Source organism: Astatotilapia calliptera, chromosome 6, assembly GCF_964374335.1.
Source record: "Astatotilapia calliptera chromosome 6, fAstCal68.1, whole genome shotgun sequence".
Taxonomy (NCBI): Eukaryota; Metazoa; Chordata; class Actinopteri; order Cichliformes; family Cichlidae; genus Astatotilapia; species Astatotilapia calliptera.
In genome coordinates this window covers 11,716,853-11,732,805 of record NC_137427.1, presented here as the reverse complement: position 1 = coordinate 11,732,805, position 15,953 = coordinate 11,716,853, and the positions used below count along the sequence as shown (strand labels likewise).

At 41.4% G+C, this 15,953-nt stretch overlaps 1 protein-coding gene across 2 annotated transcripts; it reads right to left on the bottom strand.

The window, feature by feature from the left end:
- Window positions 1-163: 163 nt before the first annotated feature.
- srla (sarcalumenin a) lies at window positions 164-15,290 on the bottom strand. 2 transcript variants are annotated; one of them, XM_026170299.2, is made up of 8 exons: window positions 15,199-15,290; window positions 8,224-9,165; window positions 5,867-5,959; window positions 5,064-5,159; window positions 3,421-3,537; window positions 2,643-2,876; window positions 1,906-2,255; window positions 164-1,453 (listed from the first exon to the last, which is right to left on the bottom strand). In XM_026170299.2, exons 1-8 carry the CDS (start codon window positions 15,281-15,283, stop codon window positions 953-955), a joined length of 2,418 nt encoding a protein of 805 aa, XP_026026084.2. In that variant the 5' UTR covers window positions 15,284-15,290; the 3' UTR covers window positions 164-952. The 2 variants fall into 2 exon arrangements, with proteins under 2 accessions (XP_026026084.2, XP_026026085.2); XM_026170300.2 differs by having other exon boundaries at window positions 5,867-5,956.
- Between the last annotated feature and the right edge of the window lie 663 nt (window positions 15,291-15,953).

Sequence of the window (15,953 nt, the reverse complement as noted above, 5' to 3'; positions counted from 1 at the left end):
TCCAAAACAGCATGTTGCGAGAACTGATGCTTTTACCTTGTGTATTCCCAAAGCCTTCTAAATTTTGCAGCCGAACAACCAAATGATATGAATTATAAATCGTTTCAGTGGGAGAGATTTCGTCGGTAATGTCTTTGAAGGCTCACAAAGGAAACAGGCACGATTCCTGATTTTTGGTGTTTACTCAAAAGAAATCACACAAAACAATGACAATGAGAAACAGGCCTAAAAGAATGAGAAGAAGATTACACTTTAAAGGAAATGCCCATGTGGTCTGCAGCCGTGGTTGAGGTAACACTAGTATCAGTTTGGATGGCTGAAAAGGCCACGTGTTATTATGGGTTTTTGCATTGGATAAACAGAAAATCACCAGAGATGTTCAAATAAAAATAGTTTGTATAATGAACATTGTATAGTAAAATACAGAGTCCAGTACAGTTTACAGTAGGGTAGTGGAATTACAACTAAATGTGGTACAGGGACATTTGAAAACACAACAGGAGCACCATTCCCTCTTCCATTGTACTAATATAAACGTATTCTGATTTTAGGACATTTAACCTGGTGGATAGGTGAGTAGAGGCCATAAGAACACAGCACTGCAGATCGCACTGAATTTTCAGACATTGCACACAAAAGACGCAGCGTTTAATATCGTTGGAAGAGTAGAGTCACTGCCAGCAAATTTTCTCTGATGAAAAGCAGAGCCAATAAATAATATACAAACTTGAAAGATGTGAGATAGAATGTCTCTCAGTTTTCATTCAGATATCTTGTGAGATTATACGAGCCTAAATATTCTGTCTGCTTGGTACATCATAAAGACACAAACAAGCACTAATAAATAAACTTAAGTACTTCTGATTCGGGTCTTCCAGTTTCTCTAGTTCGTGGTACATTTCTCTGTCTTCCCAGCCACCATCTGCCTCCTCCTGCACCCTTCTCCTCCATCTCACTGTCTCCTCCAGCGGTTTTTGGGCTTCTCCTCACATGCAGGGCCCTCACAGGTACCAGGGAGGGGAGGCGGCGGTGTTGTTGCAGCTTTCGCAGGGGCGGGTGCATCTGTCCTCTTGCTAACGCTGCCGAGCAGAGCCGGGAGCTCGTGTGAAATGGCTTTCTCGAGCTTCTCCAGCAGGCAGCCTCCAGTCCAGCTGCAGTGATAGGAGAGCTGCTTGAAGTTGGAAATCGGGTTGACCCCGAAGAAGTCCTGGTAGGCCTCCTTGTCTGGCAGGTCGAATTTGCTGACATTGGTCTTAGCCAGAATGGACTTGAAGATGTAATACTTGTCGGGGTCATTGACAATGTCTTGGAACACCTCATGGGGGTCACCAAACCAGCCCAGCTTATCGTAGTAGGTCTGGAGGTAGCGATCCACCAGCAGAGTGTGGATGCGCACACGGATGGCGTGCTGCCGAATGAATGCGATCTTGTTCTCCATCTGATTTTCAATCACCTGCAAGGGAGGAGGAAGAGAAACGAGAGAGAGCGGGTGATACAAAACAGATAAAAGGACCAAACCGAAACAATGAATTATAGATTACTAGCACGAACGTGTGCTTTGATTGCAATGATACCATCATGAAGTCCAGTAGTACTGAACCAACAAGTAGACTTCTGAAAAAGTCTGAAAGCTCATACCCAACATCAGTCCACTTAATATGACATATGTACTGCTCTCAGTAAAACACAACCTCCTCTCTGTAATCACACTGGTTTAAGCTGTATTTCAGTAATTCTTTTGCATCTGTGCTGCCACACTTCTCACTTAAAAGATTTGCTGCTACTTTTTGCTTCCAGTGTTTCAAAAGCCCCCACTTCTACTCCAGCATCCACCTGAAAGCTAATTCCAGTTTAATCCTGCTTATTAAACTAATGAGTCAACAAAAACTGCTGTAGAAGTTGCACCTGGTTGAGGTCCTCCAGCAGTGAGATCTCCTCCTTCATAAACAGCTCCCGGCTGGTGTCTGGAGCATAGGCGTAAGGCCAGAAGGAGCTGACGTACACTCGAGGAGGTTCGGTGACATTGATGAGCGGTGCCATGCTCCAGAAAAGGGCTCCGTAGACCCTCATCAGGTTCTGGGTCGAGAGGCTGTCTGCCTTGTTGAGGATGAGGCGGATCTGGGATTCACGGCCCTTCATCTGCCGAAAGAGCATCTCCAGCTCACCTCCCACATCCAGTTTAGTAGGATCAAAGACCAGGAAGATGAGATCAGCCCGATCAATGAACCACTGGCACACCTCATTGTATGGGTATCCTGAAGGAAAAAGAGGACAATTTATGTGTGTTTTAGAGTCAGAAAGCTTCAAGGAAACCTCTCATTGCACCCAGAAGATAAACCAATCAGCATGCTTTTTATTAACAGCTATTCTTTGTTTTCTGTGAAAGGCTTACTTAAAAAAAATCATAAAAAACAAATAACTAGCAGAAAATATAGGTTTAATAAAGAGTGTAGATATCTGATAGTGCTGTATACTGATTTAATCCAACTCTCTCTATAAACCAGTGTGGAAATGTCATTGTAGTGGATCACCCCAGTAATACCAGCCTGCAGTTAAATTTTACATGTCTAATTAGAGAATTAGAACAAAAACATTAAATATTTCATCAACTGCTGCACTAATAGAAGAAATGTGACCATCACCTCTTTCCTGCTGCTTTCGGTTTTCAATGATGCCCGGTGTGTCGACTATGGTGACCCTCTCCAGCAGCTTGTGTGGCATCTCAATGCCGACCAGTCGCTCCAGAAAGTTCTGGCCGAACTTCTCTAGAGGCGAGAAAGGCCTCGAGCTATCTGCCGCCATGACGATGCCCTCTACACTCCGAAACTTCTCGCCGTGCATTATGACAGTGTACTCGGAGGTAGTGGGTTCAGCACCTGTTGAAATGATGGAAAAGGAAATGCTTTATTAATTTGATTAATTAATTTGTAATAATAACTTGTTAATGCAAAATAACTCCAACATATAATTTTAGTACTAAAACAAAATGCTTGTCTAATGTTTAATGACTGTAAAAATAAACTATTGTTTAAATGTTTAACTAAACTTTGAGCCTTATTTGTAAAATGTTTCTAGACAAATGTGTTCTTAACATGTTTAAAAGAAGGGATAAAACTTTTGGTAGATATTCAGGGTTGTTTTATTTGTGTCATACGGGCCAAAGTGGCAATGAACCTTCCTTAATAATGAAATAATATATAATATGTTATATAGTCTGAGGACGTGTTGAAACTGAAAACATCGCATCCAGGACAACATAATCCACTTTCTGGGATTTCCTCACCTGGATTATTGAGCATGCATCAAGCTATTATTATTACTATTAATACTATTCTGTTTATTTACACTGTTACGTTATAGCTTCAAGTCAAGATGAAGCTGTCACTGACAAACTAACAATCATGCTGTATCTGTATGAACCTGTGTAGAGTTGCTGGGGGGTGCCATGAAGACCCAGCAGATAGTTGATCATAGAGGACTTGCCAACGCTCCAGGGTCCCAGAAACAAAACCATGGGCTTGGATGTGACCTCGCCCTCTGAGTATGTGAGAGCCAGACATAAAAAAGAAGGATGAAGAAAAAAGGAACAAAGACATAGACAAAGAAGTCATTAAACACATCAAACCCTCCTCTTTCTTGTTTTTGAAAAACTTAAACTATGCTACTGTTTAACTACTGTTTTTTTTTTTAAACATCTTTCCCTCCTCGGGTGCTTACTAGAGCTAATCCTGGTTTCTGTCATTTTTCAGGCTTGCTTCCAGAACAAAATGACTGGCTGTGCTTCAGAAGCTAGTGAGGGTGACCTCTGCCTTTACAGCTTGCTAGCATCACCCTTTGAAAAAACCACTTCAACATATTGATATATGTTGAAGTGTCAAAACTCATCACTAAGGGTACAGGAAAGGTCACCAAATGTTCTCTTTTTTGGGGAAAGGGTTAACAGTAAATCCACAGCTGCAGCCATCCTGCTCATGTCACCACACCACACACTGGTTGTTTGGTTTGCCAGTATACAGTGGGTATGCACCCCTGACACTTTAATTCAGAGCAACCCAGGTCAGCAAAGACTTTCAAGAATGCTAGAAAGTTTTGAAGGTGACCACTTAAAGTTTTGGTAAATCCCTCTGATTATTCTTTTGTGGCGTCCTTGTCTTTAAATTAAAACCTCCCGTTGGACAAAGGAAATACCAAAATGAATGGGGACATTTAATTCAAAGCACATTTATTCTCCCCTCAGAAAATAAACTTAGAAAACAAAGCATAGAATCTCTTAATACAAAATACCTTAATGGTACACTTTGTGATATATACTCACCAATGTAAAAAATAATAATAACAATAATAAATGAAACTACCTTTGAATTGATTGTAATTGTGTACTTCCATTCTGGAACACAAGGTGTCCCAGAATCACATGGCACAGTGTGAAGTCTTGATCCTGCTCCTTAGCATAAATACTCCATGCCCTGAAGTGCTATGGAACAAAGTTGCAGTGCTCCTGGCCCACACAATGTTCCCTTTAAATTTCAGCAGACAGAGTCCTTATTGTGCTTCTCTGTGTGCCTGGTTTGATTAATGTCACATCTTGGCTTCATATTCATTTATAATTATGACTTTATTTGTACTTCAGTGTTGCTGTGCTGTTCCATTTCGTTAAACCAGGCACTACATGTGAACTGATAAAGGAATGTGGGTAGGGTGTGCTGCTTTGGTTTTACACACCACAGTAAACGGCTGGAAAAGCAATGTGTTGAAGTCGTGTCGTACGCTTTCTGTTTCTTTTGACAAGTTACCAGAACTGTGGCTTCTGACTGACATTCACAGCAACAGTATTTCTGTGACAGGGAAGCATGTGAAATTCTGATTTCTAACGGCCTGAAATTAAGAGTGAACTTTATAACACAAGAGGCCGCTGCTGAAGTTAAAAATAGACGTGAAGAGATCATGACCAACAGTTTCTTCCCATGTTGCTAATGTGGACCTGTAAAACCTGTTTGTGACTGTACAGACAAACTGTTAGTGCTTTGGTAAGGGCAGTTAAACTCCGCAGGAAGCTAAATCACCTGTGACTTCATGCTGCCTGAGCTCATTGTACTTGAAGGCTTGCTCTACTGGCTTGACGGCCTTGTGGTAGATGTTCAGCAGCGTCTTCACGGCACCTGGAGGGGAGTAAAGGAAAGACAACCTGGACAGTTGGGATGGTTATGTAAAAGAGCATTACGAATGCTCTTACTACCCTTACTGACGACACCAATTGCTCCTGCTGTATGTGATGAATCGGCTTCTTAAAGTTTACTGAATGGATCTGAGGTGATTAGGGGCTGGCTTTGCTCAGCTCTTTGGCCTCACCGCAACAAAACAATCTAGCTCAACAGAACAGAGGGGCTTTTTGTGCCGGGGACAGAGTTAGGCATTTTCACTGATTAATCACCTTCCCTTAAGACACGTCTGCGCACACACGCACACACACACACACACACACACACACACACACACACACACACACACTCTTTCATACTGTACACACATGCTCACATAAAGGCCTCAGGACCCAGACATCGGGAAGCAATTTCCAGAATAGTTTCTGCAGAAAAAAAACTCCAAAATTGTTTCAAACTTCCTTTCATATGCATGCAGAAAAGCATCTGTTTTTCTTTTCCACTGACAAAGTAGCTGTAAACATTCTCCTGCATTTTTTCAGTACATGACTCCAGGTGTTATTTCTGCAGCAAAAGTCTGAAAGATGTTTGAAACAGTGTGCAGCGTAGCAAATGCGCTCACTGAAGAACCAGCTTTTTATTGAGAGGATGTGTTTTATGGGAGTTTTAAAGAGGGGGCTTCTTAACCGCCGCTGTTCCTTCCTTACCTGAGAACTCTGCTGACGGTTCAGCAGACGCCAGTTGCAGCGTATCCTCAATGTGGGAACGGTTCCTCAGTGCCACGCTTAATGTCTCTCCTTCTGTGCATTTAAATTGGAAGAACCAACTGTTTCGGTTAACACGTGACAATTAACATGGAAAAACAGGCACACGGTGACAGCAAGTAATCGAATTTTATCTGTGAAAAATATACACAACTGCTGACATGGTGGGAAAACAAACGTGGACTCAATGTAAAATGTCCTAAATTGTTATGTCATGCTGTTATATATCTATCTGTCTATTTCTTTCCACAGCTACTCCCGGCTGTTTATTTCTGTACCAGAGATTGTTTCTGATTCCTCTTTAACTACACACAGTGTCATATTCTGGGGATTTGGCATGTGAACAAAAGAAAGAGAGAAGCCGGATACCATAGACCTTTGCTGTCATTTCATGACCTGTCTCAGTTAAATGCCCAGTGACACAAATATCTCATTACCAAACAGAATTTATGTCATAAGGCACATTTTATATACACAAAACACAAAACACAATGTCTTTATTAAAGTTGCGACAGACCAATAAGCTGCCAAATAAGCAAATTGCACATTACAGCGTTTGTAAAAAAATAAAAATAAAAATCTTTTCATCTCCTCAAAGCTTGGGTTGTTTTCATTTATCAATAGATTCTTTTCTGGGTGCTCCACCGAACATTTCCAAAGGGTAAGCATGAAATGTTCCAGTGAGGCGTTCTTTAAATTAAGGGACTCATTTTTAAATTTTTATTTCCTTCTTGTCAGAAGCTCGATGAGAAAATCAGTAGGCATGTCATAGTAAGCGACTCCAAGGCTGAAAAATGAAGCCAGAGCACAAGTGCCAAATATGGCAGGTCCTTAAGTGGCCACTTGAGTCTGCCTCTAAAAGTGAGCCAATGTGAAAAGAGGCCAACTTACAGTGAAATGAATGTGTTTACAATGGGTTAAAAATGTTAGTCTTGTAGATAATTTACCCATTCGTAACAAAAGTAAAACTTTTACATTTTTCAAATATATTTTTTTGGCTTTTTAGCCTTTGTTGCAGTAGGACAACCGGAGAGAGACCAGAGGTGAGATTCAATCACAGGCCTTCAGCTTTAACCTTATGAACAGTATGAAGACTTAAAGTTTAGTAACCGGAAGCTTTGATTGACAGGTGGTTGTTACCAGAAACTTTTAAAGCAGTTTTAATGTAATTATCCGACTGGCTTGCTGTGTGGCCAGCAACCCACAGAGTCTGTGGAATATTTCGGTTTTGCAGTCATGTGACTGCAAACCATGTGAGAGTAACTTGTTTGCCATTTTAGATGTGTGACCCTGTAAGGTTAAGTGAATAAGGTCCCAGTCAGACCATCTGGCAACCATCGGTCATGTGGGGATAATTTATATTCCCTGACCTGCAAAAACTCTCACCAACTACTATCTGACTTTCAACAACAAAACGGAAACAGAAAATGTGCCTTCAGCAACTCCCAACTATTGTGTGCATGATTTCACTTGAGAAACTGGTGCCAAAGAAGACAAAAAAAGTCACATGGATGCCATAAAACTTCAAAATACTGCTCCTCAAACCAATGGATGGTACCACAATGCCTATAGTCACCATCTACATACGATTTTAGGTCTGAAAGCTAAAAAGCTACAGCTATGAAATGACTAGAAGATCAGCTTAGCACAAAGACTGAAAACAGATATAGCTACACTGGTTATATAAAAAATTATCTCCCTAATATCACCCATAAGGTCCACTGACTAAAACCATAAATAATGTTTGTTTTATGCTTGCAAGCGAACAAAGTCTAAAAACCACATGTCGTTGCTTGCATTGGGTTCAGTTTCTCTCCCAGCTGGCTGCACTTTCATATTTAGTCTGAAAATATGAGATTTTTGTCAGGGTTCTCATCTAATATTTACAAGCAGGCAAAGATACAGGTCTTTTTCATTTAGGATTAAAAAAAGACAGCATGCACCCCACCAAACATGATGAATGAACAAATTAATGAAGTGGGATCAGAGTAAGAGATTGGAATCCCTGTAGGACTTTGCCTTCCTCTTTTATAGTAGGTGTCAACACCCGGATACCAGATAATGACATGCTTCCTTAATCACAGAAGCACCAGCTGGATGGGGACAGATTTTCTGTAACACGATCCCTCCAAGTCTACTTGCAGGTCAGAATGAAGACAAGACATTTAGCTCTGGTTTCAGCAAAAACATACAAGTCACCTTGCTCTTCTTCAAAAAACTCCCTCAAACAAATAGATTTTCTATAAAAGCTGAGCTTAAACATCTGATATACAAATCGTAGGGACATCATGTTTTTGTACCTTTGGATTTAGACTGTGAAGGCTCCTCTGGAGTCACCCCCTCCACTGCCTCTACTGTAATTTCCTCAGTTACATCCTGCACTCCTGCTTCCTCAACCGACTGTGGTGTTATCTCCTCTGTAACAGCTTCTGGGTGAACCTGTGGAGTGACTCCTGGCTCTTGTTGCTTTTCTAAAATCACTCCAGCCGGAGACTCTGCAGTGACTTCTGGTTCAGGTTCAGTCTCTAAACTACCTGCTGATACTGTTTTTGGTTCTTCTATCAGTTCTGGCTCCGTTTCCTCAGACTCAGGGTTGGTTTCAGGAACCACCTCTGGTTCCTCTTGTGATTCTGATTCGGTCAATTCAACCGCCTCCCTCTCAGCTGCATCCTCCACACCTGTATCGTCTTGCAGGACTGTTTTCACAGTTTTCATTTCTACAGAAGCTTCCTCTGTTTCTTCCTGTACGTCTTCATCTTCTGATTCCTCAGTCTCTTTAACCGCATCTTCTCCATCAGTATCCTTAGGTTCAATCCCTTCTTCCTCCTGGGATATTCCATTTTTGGCTTCTTCCTCGTCTTCCTCAGCCACAGCCAAAGTCTCCTCCTCATCTTCAGGAATAGGTGGATCATCTACTGTCTCCTCAGCTTCTTCATCTGATGTCACTTCTTCTTCATCTTCTTCTTCACTTGCTGCCACCTTGGTGGAAGAATCCTCTTGTGGTGCTTCCTCTTCCTCCTTATCCTCTGAGGAGGATGGGTCTTTTTCAGCATCTGCAGTCGATGGGGCTTTGCAGGGATGGCACACGGCCCTCTCTGGGGCTGGGGTGTCGTTGGAGGAGCTCTGGCTGGAATGCTCCTCTGATGTGTCACAGCCACAGGAAAAGAGGTCTCCCTCTGGCCGCTGGAGCTTCAGACGCATCCGAGGATCCTCATCTTGGACAGAGGAGTCTGTCAGGAGATCTGAAACGAGAGGGAAATATGATTTTACAAAAGTTTACCTTTCAGCATGACAGAAACCTTTGAAATATCTCTGACAGCAAAATTTTGTAAAGAAAGAGAAGTGATTGTTCTTGAAGTCATTGTCATCTCAGACTTTAAAAAGATGCAATGAAATGCCTCACATTTCATAGTCAAAAATCACTGTTATGCAATTCACTTCAAGTAGAGATGTACAGACAAGTCACCCTTGTTTGCTACGTCAGCGTTCGACCTGCATTCAATCAGGATGCTTGAACAGAGCAGATCACAGGTTTATCACCTCTTGGATTTCTGACTCAGATTTCAGTTCCTTGACTGGTGGAATGAAGGAATGGACTATTTAAGGCTACAAACACTGGACAGTGGCAGAGGACGCCAAACAGAAATGAATTCATGTAAGGGTACACATTTTTGCTCATGTGGTGTTTTTAATTAACATGAAATTTCTGGCCAAAAGTGTGAATGAATAAATAATTTCCTTTATTTCCTGATTTTCAAATAAATTCTATTATATTATCATTAATAAGGACAAATAGAAGCATCACTTGATTAGTACTGAATCAAAAACTGTGATGTATGCCATTCAAATCTTCTGTTTGGATGATTAGGCAGCGGAAGAAAACTGATAACCTGACAGGCTGCAGCAAGACCAGGTATATAAAAAAACAAGGACTATTTGCAACTGTAGAAGAGACCAAGAAACATGCTGTTTAACCCACACATTGCCTTTTCCCACTAAATGTTTTCTTAACTTTAAAGCCAAAGATTTGTTCAGTGATTGATGATAAAATGGTTTAAATGTTTCTCACAGGTCAATATGACATTATTAGCAGAGACTACACCAAGTTGCTCGCACCCGTTCAGGTAAACAGACATCAGCATTGTTCTACAGTTACCGTGGCGTTGAAACAATCATACCTATAAACAAGCTTCTCCCTCTGCATTACACTACATACATGTGCGTGAGATACGCTTCACTACCACAGTGACCAGAGAGCACAAGGCCACGACCTCTGTTTAATTATAACTGCGTGTGAGGAGGAACGCACATTGATACAACGTGTGATGTGAGGGAGTTAAATACATGTCTACGGGTCATGTTACACGATGGGGTCAGTGTAATGGATGAAGACTAATAGCCTCAGGCAGCTGTCATGGTTATTAGATTGTCCTACGCTGATAAGTAATTTGTGATAATTTCATTTACATTTTTGCACAAAATACTTCCAACATAAATGTATTTAAATTCTACTAATTTAATCCAGTGCATGAATTATTTTGCTCGATAAACTTTCTTTGGTTAGACTCACAATCTAAAGCTTTATATTTCAGTTTCACTGTCACGGCTTACTGGGACACTTGATGAAATGAAATCATTATTACCCAAACTTGTTTCACTTGCGCTGTTCCTGTTTTGACAAGTTAAAAGGCTGCTGGGGGAAAAACTGTAACAACAGCATAAAATCCACAACACAGGAAACTTTCTCTGTTTTGCTGTATCAGGATTGGCTAGTTCCAAACCTCTGAATCAGTGTGCACATCCAAGATTAGTTCATGAAAGAAAATCCAGATGCTGAGTGAGCCAAACTATCAGGTTAGTATCAATGCAGATGCCTTTCCATTTCGTCTCTGTGGGCAAAGAGTAGTGCAGCTATCGGCTACTTTCTGTCTAAAAGGTGGATGTGAAAGTAACCAGTAGCTCCCTCCTAGTCAGGTATACTTGACTTTAAGCTTTGATTTATGTTTTCTTTACCCTATTTTAAGACCTTGAATCAAACACCACACATGAACTTTATTCTCATGATGCTGCTTATCACCTCTTGGAAGCTTCATTAGCTTATCACCTACTGAGCTGCTGTCAGCATCTGTGACCAGAGAAGGTTTCTAATCCCACAGGATCCTCAGTGTTCACGAACTATAAAGGTTATAATTTAAAATGTTTTGGACACTATGTGCTGGAACTCAGTCCATTCATACAAGTGAAAACAACAAGATTTGTTTCACTGGTCCATCGCTAAACATGGCTTTAATGGACAACCTGTCCAATCCTCAGCTCTAACACACAAAAAGACAGAAAATCCCACAAACAATTCCTTTCTAAGCAGAAGAGTCTTTTGACTTTATCACACTTTCTGAGCGCGATTAGCATCAGAGAGACAGCATTTGGATGCGAAGATGCTTCCTCGCTGTTACTGAAGGCGGCTAAGTCATGCTTGTCCAGACTCTGTCATTTTGGGTGGAACAAGACTAATAAAACACATCTTGGCCAGACTTAAGTGCACGATGGGTGTCAGCAAATGAGTGACTCAAAGAGAGGGGATTAGTGAGAGGAAAAGTGAGGAGGGTGTATGGTTCAGAGATTCTGATCAAGCTTGGGGGAGGTCTGGATGCCGTCCATAGACATGTTGTTACAGCATTGTCTGCATAGTAACATGAACAGCAGCAGGCGCTGCAATCCTGAGTTTAGTTAGTGAATGAAGGTTTCCAGAGTTAAATGACATTTCACACCAAGGTCATTGTTTAAAGATCATTCACTAATTATGTAATACAAAACAGATTAAATATCCGCTGTTTTTGTCATCTGATCAATTATCAAAGCGTATGTACCAAACATTTATTTGAAATCCTTGATATGCTAATTTAGTGGAAGGCTCTTTATCACACTAACTGCTGAAAGTGCATGTTTAAAGAACCTGGTATTTACATGTAGTTTTTAAACTTGCAAACATTGCAGCGACGCTGTCTGAACTTCATGCACACGCTATTCTCGAAACTGCTGGTCTCAAGATCACATCAAGCAGGGAGATCATTTTCTGCTGTGCTAGTTGCCAGCAGTGGCCAAATTAAATTAAAGTTAACATAATTAAAAATGGGAATGACGTGCCAGTGTGAAAGAAAAAAAAAAAAGAGACATAGTATGTGTGAAAATAATCCCCTGTGCTTTCAGAGACACAGCTTTCCAATATAAAAAAACATTTAGAAGAAACCCAAATAAGTGTTTTTCTCATTTTTATAGCATTTTTTACAGCATAGCTGTGAGAACGGCAAAAAGGGTCTGCTGCTGGTCTGCTGTACATATTAGATGGATGTAGCCACTTTTATGATACCCATGGGTTTGTGAAGTCCTCTGCTGAAACCTCAAACTCATCATTTTGATTCAGTTTCTGAAACCAGGCTTGACGAGCAAGGGTTGCATCACCTACTCATATACACTTGATGTACAGCAGGGGTGGGCAACTCCAGGCCTCGAGGGCTGGTGTCCTGCAGGTTTTAGATGTGTCCTTGATTCAACACAGCTGATTTAGTGACCTCCTCAACACGTCTTGAAGTTCTCCAGAGGCCTGGTAATGAACTAATCATGTGATTCAGGTGTGTTGATCCAGGGTGAGATCTAAAACCTGCAGGACACCGGCCCTCGAGGCCTGGAGTTGCCCACCCCTGATGTACAGGGTAGCTATGAGCTAAAAGTTACTGTTGTTGTATTTATTTTACTTTAGATAAAAAGTGAGCATCATGAAAAAAATTTAAAAGATTTCCGACCATAAACTCATCAGCAAAGGTGGCCTCAGTCTCACAGACCAGCTGGCGACCATCTGATAGAGAAAAATGTACAGAAACCAGTCACAAACAAAGTGGAAAAAAAAAACTTTCCTTGTGATTGCTTTGGCTGCTAGCAGATTGCCTGTAGGCGATGCTGGCTGGTCTGCAAACACCTACTAACTACTAGCTGGGTGGTAGCAAAACTTCAATAAGCGTGATGCAAACTTGAAATAGAGCATATTCACCTTCAAGTAAAAGTTGTGCCTTAGTACTATAGGCTAGACGTTTTAAAAGGTTCAACTTTTACTTTGAAAGCAAATGGTCTCCATTTCCAGTTCGTATTGTGCTTTTCACAGTTTCACTACCACTTGCTTGCAAGACAAACCAGCGTCTTTCATGGAAGCTCACTGCGGAAACCTGCTACAGACAAGAGCAATCGCAAGGAGGTTTTGCAATTTTCACCATGTGATTGCCAGGAACCTCTGTCAACCACTCCCCAAATGGTCTTTTCTTTGGATACTGATGGTTAGCCACACAAATATAAAGAATGGTCTTTGTGACTGGAGCCTTACTAAGGTCATGAATACAGTGATCAGTGGTCCAGAACAAAATATATGGGATTTAGAAATAAAGCTTCTTTTGTGTTAATCTTAGCAAGCTAATGTGCTATTGTGATATTAGTATATTAAAAACAATAATTTAATAGATAATGATTCAGTTTGTAAAGCTATCAAAATCAAGGAGCAATGTGCTCCTGATCCCTGCACCGCCGGCTGCTGCAGTGGAGCCTGGGCAGACCGTGGTGTTGTGGGGATAGAGTGGGACAGGTGCCTGGGTGCTGGATGGTACAACTTTGAGACAGAAATAGTGACACAATGAGTCAGAGGGTGAAAAGAAGGAGGGATAATTCCACTCCTATTTTCAGGAAGTGTGACGCTCTTCTTCTCCATGTGATTCTCATGAGGCAGGCCTGCATCTGTGCTGCACTATTACACGCAGCCCCTGCAACAGTGTGCAGCGGCACAAAGCTCTTTTTAAAGACCAAGAACAATAAAAGCATCAGTGGTGAGATCAATGACATGCAGCTATGTATTGCACTTTGAGCATAACAACCACAGTTATTCACATACAGGATGGAAGGACTGTTAAATTTTGGGTCGATATGTGTGTTTTTCTTTTGTTCTTCTTCATTCGAGTCCTGACATTGGCAAATGCCATCTTATATGCTAGAAGGCCACCAGCAGTTAACAAGTACTTAAATACATCATTTAGCATCATCTTTAAACAGTTAATTAAATACAGTCATTTAACCCTCCAAAGACAGCGTGCTTTCTGTTAGCAACTCTATCACCACAGTTTATTTTCATTCACCTCGACTTTTAATGCCCCATTATGTAATTTTAAACAGCCCAACTGTTGGGCTTCTCGGCTCAGGTCTTATATTCCCTGTGCCGAGCTTCTCGTGCCTGTTTTAGAAGGAACATCCTGACTGGACAGTGCTGACTGGAATGACAGATTAGCGGCTCTGCAGAGTGGGAGTGGTGAAGCTTTATCGAGACATTAAATCAAGTACTGACTGTCTGTGCTCATGTATGACTTTATGACGAGTGAGTCACTGTATGTGACTATTTACACAGCGCAAATATGTGAGCATTTCTGAAAGAGAGATATACTGATCCCCGGCTTTGGTGACTACAGTATCTGATGACGACTTTGTGACACCTGACTACAGCAGCTTGTAGGGGCCAAAATGAAGCAATGCAAGGGCAGACAAGGGTGTTCCTGGCTTCAACTTTAGTAAAGAAATCAATTAAAAACAACTATAACGGTCTGAAACAACTTTCGCAACAAGTTTGATTAAGTGTCATGCCTATATCTGTAAATCCTTACTCGGGCACCGCACGGTGCTGTTAATGCAGATGATTTGTATTTGTATTTTCAATCACTGCGTTTACTTTGGATGCAGAAGAGAACGTGATTCTTTGGAGAATGTCCAAGTTACTCTGTCAGTGCTGTCACTGTGTTACTCTGGAGGGCACAGAGAATAAGCAGCAGGCAGGACAGTTTCCATCAGCTGGAGTCACACCTCAGCCCTGACATTTCCACTTACACAACCAAAAATTCTGCACTGCACCACAGAAGCATATAGTACACACCTAAGAGTCAAACCTGAGAATGCATTCAGTTAGCAGTGACCCCATTATAGTTTCATGGCTCAAATCATGATAATAATAAATAAAGACTATTAAAAAATATTTAAAATTTCCATTTGTTGTTTGTTATCATTTCAGTTTCCAGCAAGATGTGCAAAAACCCACATGCTTAAAGACACAGGCAAAATACACCTATAGCCATCTAAATGTATTGGATCAGCTGGTCCATTTCAAACATGCCTGCTTGAATTACACACCCATCAAGCGGTTTTACAAAACTTAGACATTTTGACAAAATCCCAGCTTCAACCCTCCACCGTACCTGCAGCAGACAAGGCCAGAAGAGACAGCAAGCAGCACACAGACACCACAGACTTCATTTTGGCTGCCAGGGACCTGCCGCTCATCTCCCTCAGCTATATATACTGCTCTAGCTGAAGGTCAGAGGGCATGCCAGTGAAGGGGGGGGGCAGCAGCTGCACCCGTGTCAGCCATTGTGTGTCAGAGCAGCTGCCAGTTCTAATCGGGAATGTTGAGAGAAGAGGGAGACTAAGTGATCATGTTGTGCTTTGGTTTGCAGGCTGTATAAAAAGCACCTCGGAAAACTGAAAAAGAAAAATTCAGAAGCTTTACATTTTAATGAGACAAGTTTTTTTTGAGTCACATTTATAGTGCAGCAGTAATGCCTTTCATTTGCTTCATTGCTTTAGCTCAGATTAAAAAACACTGAATGGATTACCATGGGTTTGGGGGCAAAAAGTAAGTGGCCACTTTATTAGGTACAGTCATGGAGGTCCTAGAAACATTCCTCTGGGATTTTGGAAACTTTTGTTTCCGAACATCGCTCTACTGGATTGATTTCTGGAGACTGTGGTGCACATTTGACTGCAGTGAACTCATTATGATGCCCAAGAAACCAGTTTGACATCATTTGAGCTCTGTGTATGGTGTTTTTCCTGTTGGTAGCAGTCATCAGATGACTGGTACACTGTGGTTAGAAAGGGATGGACACGGTTGGCATCAACAATGATTTAAACAGCACTCATTTGGTATTAAGGCGTCCAAAGTGTGCCAAGC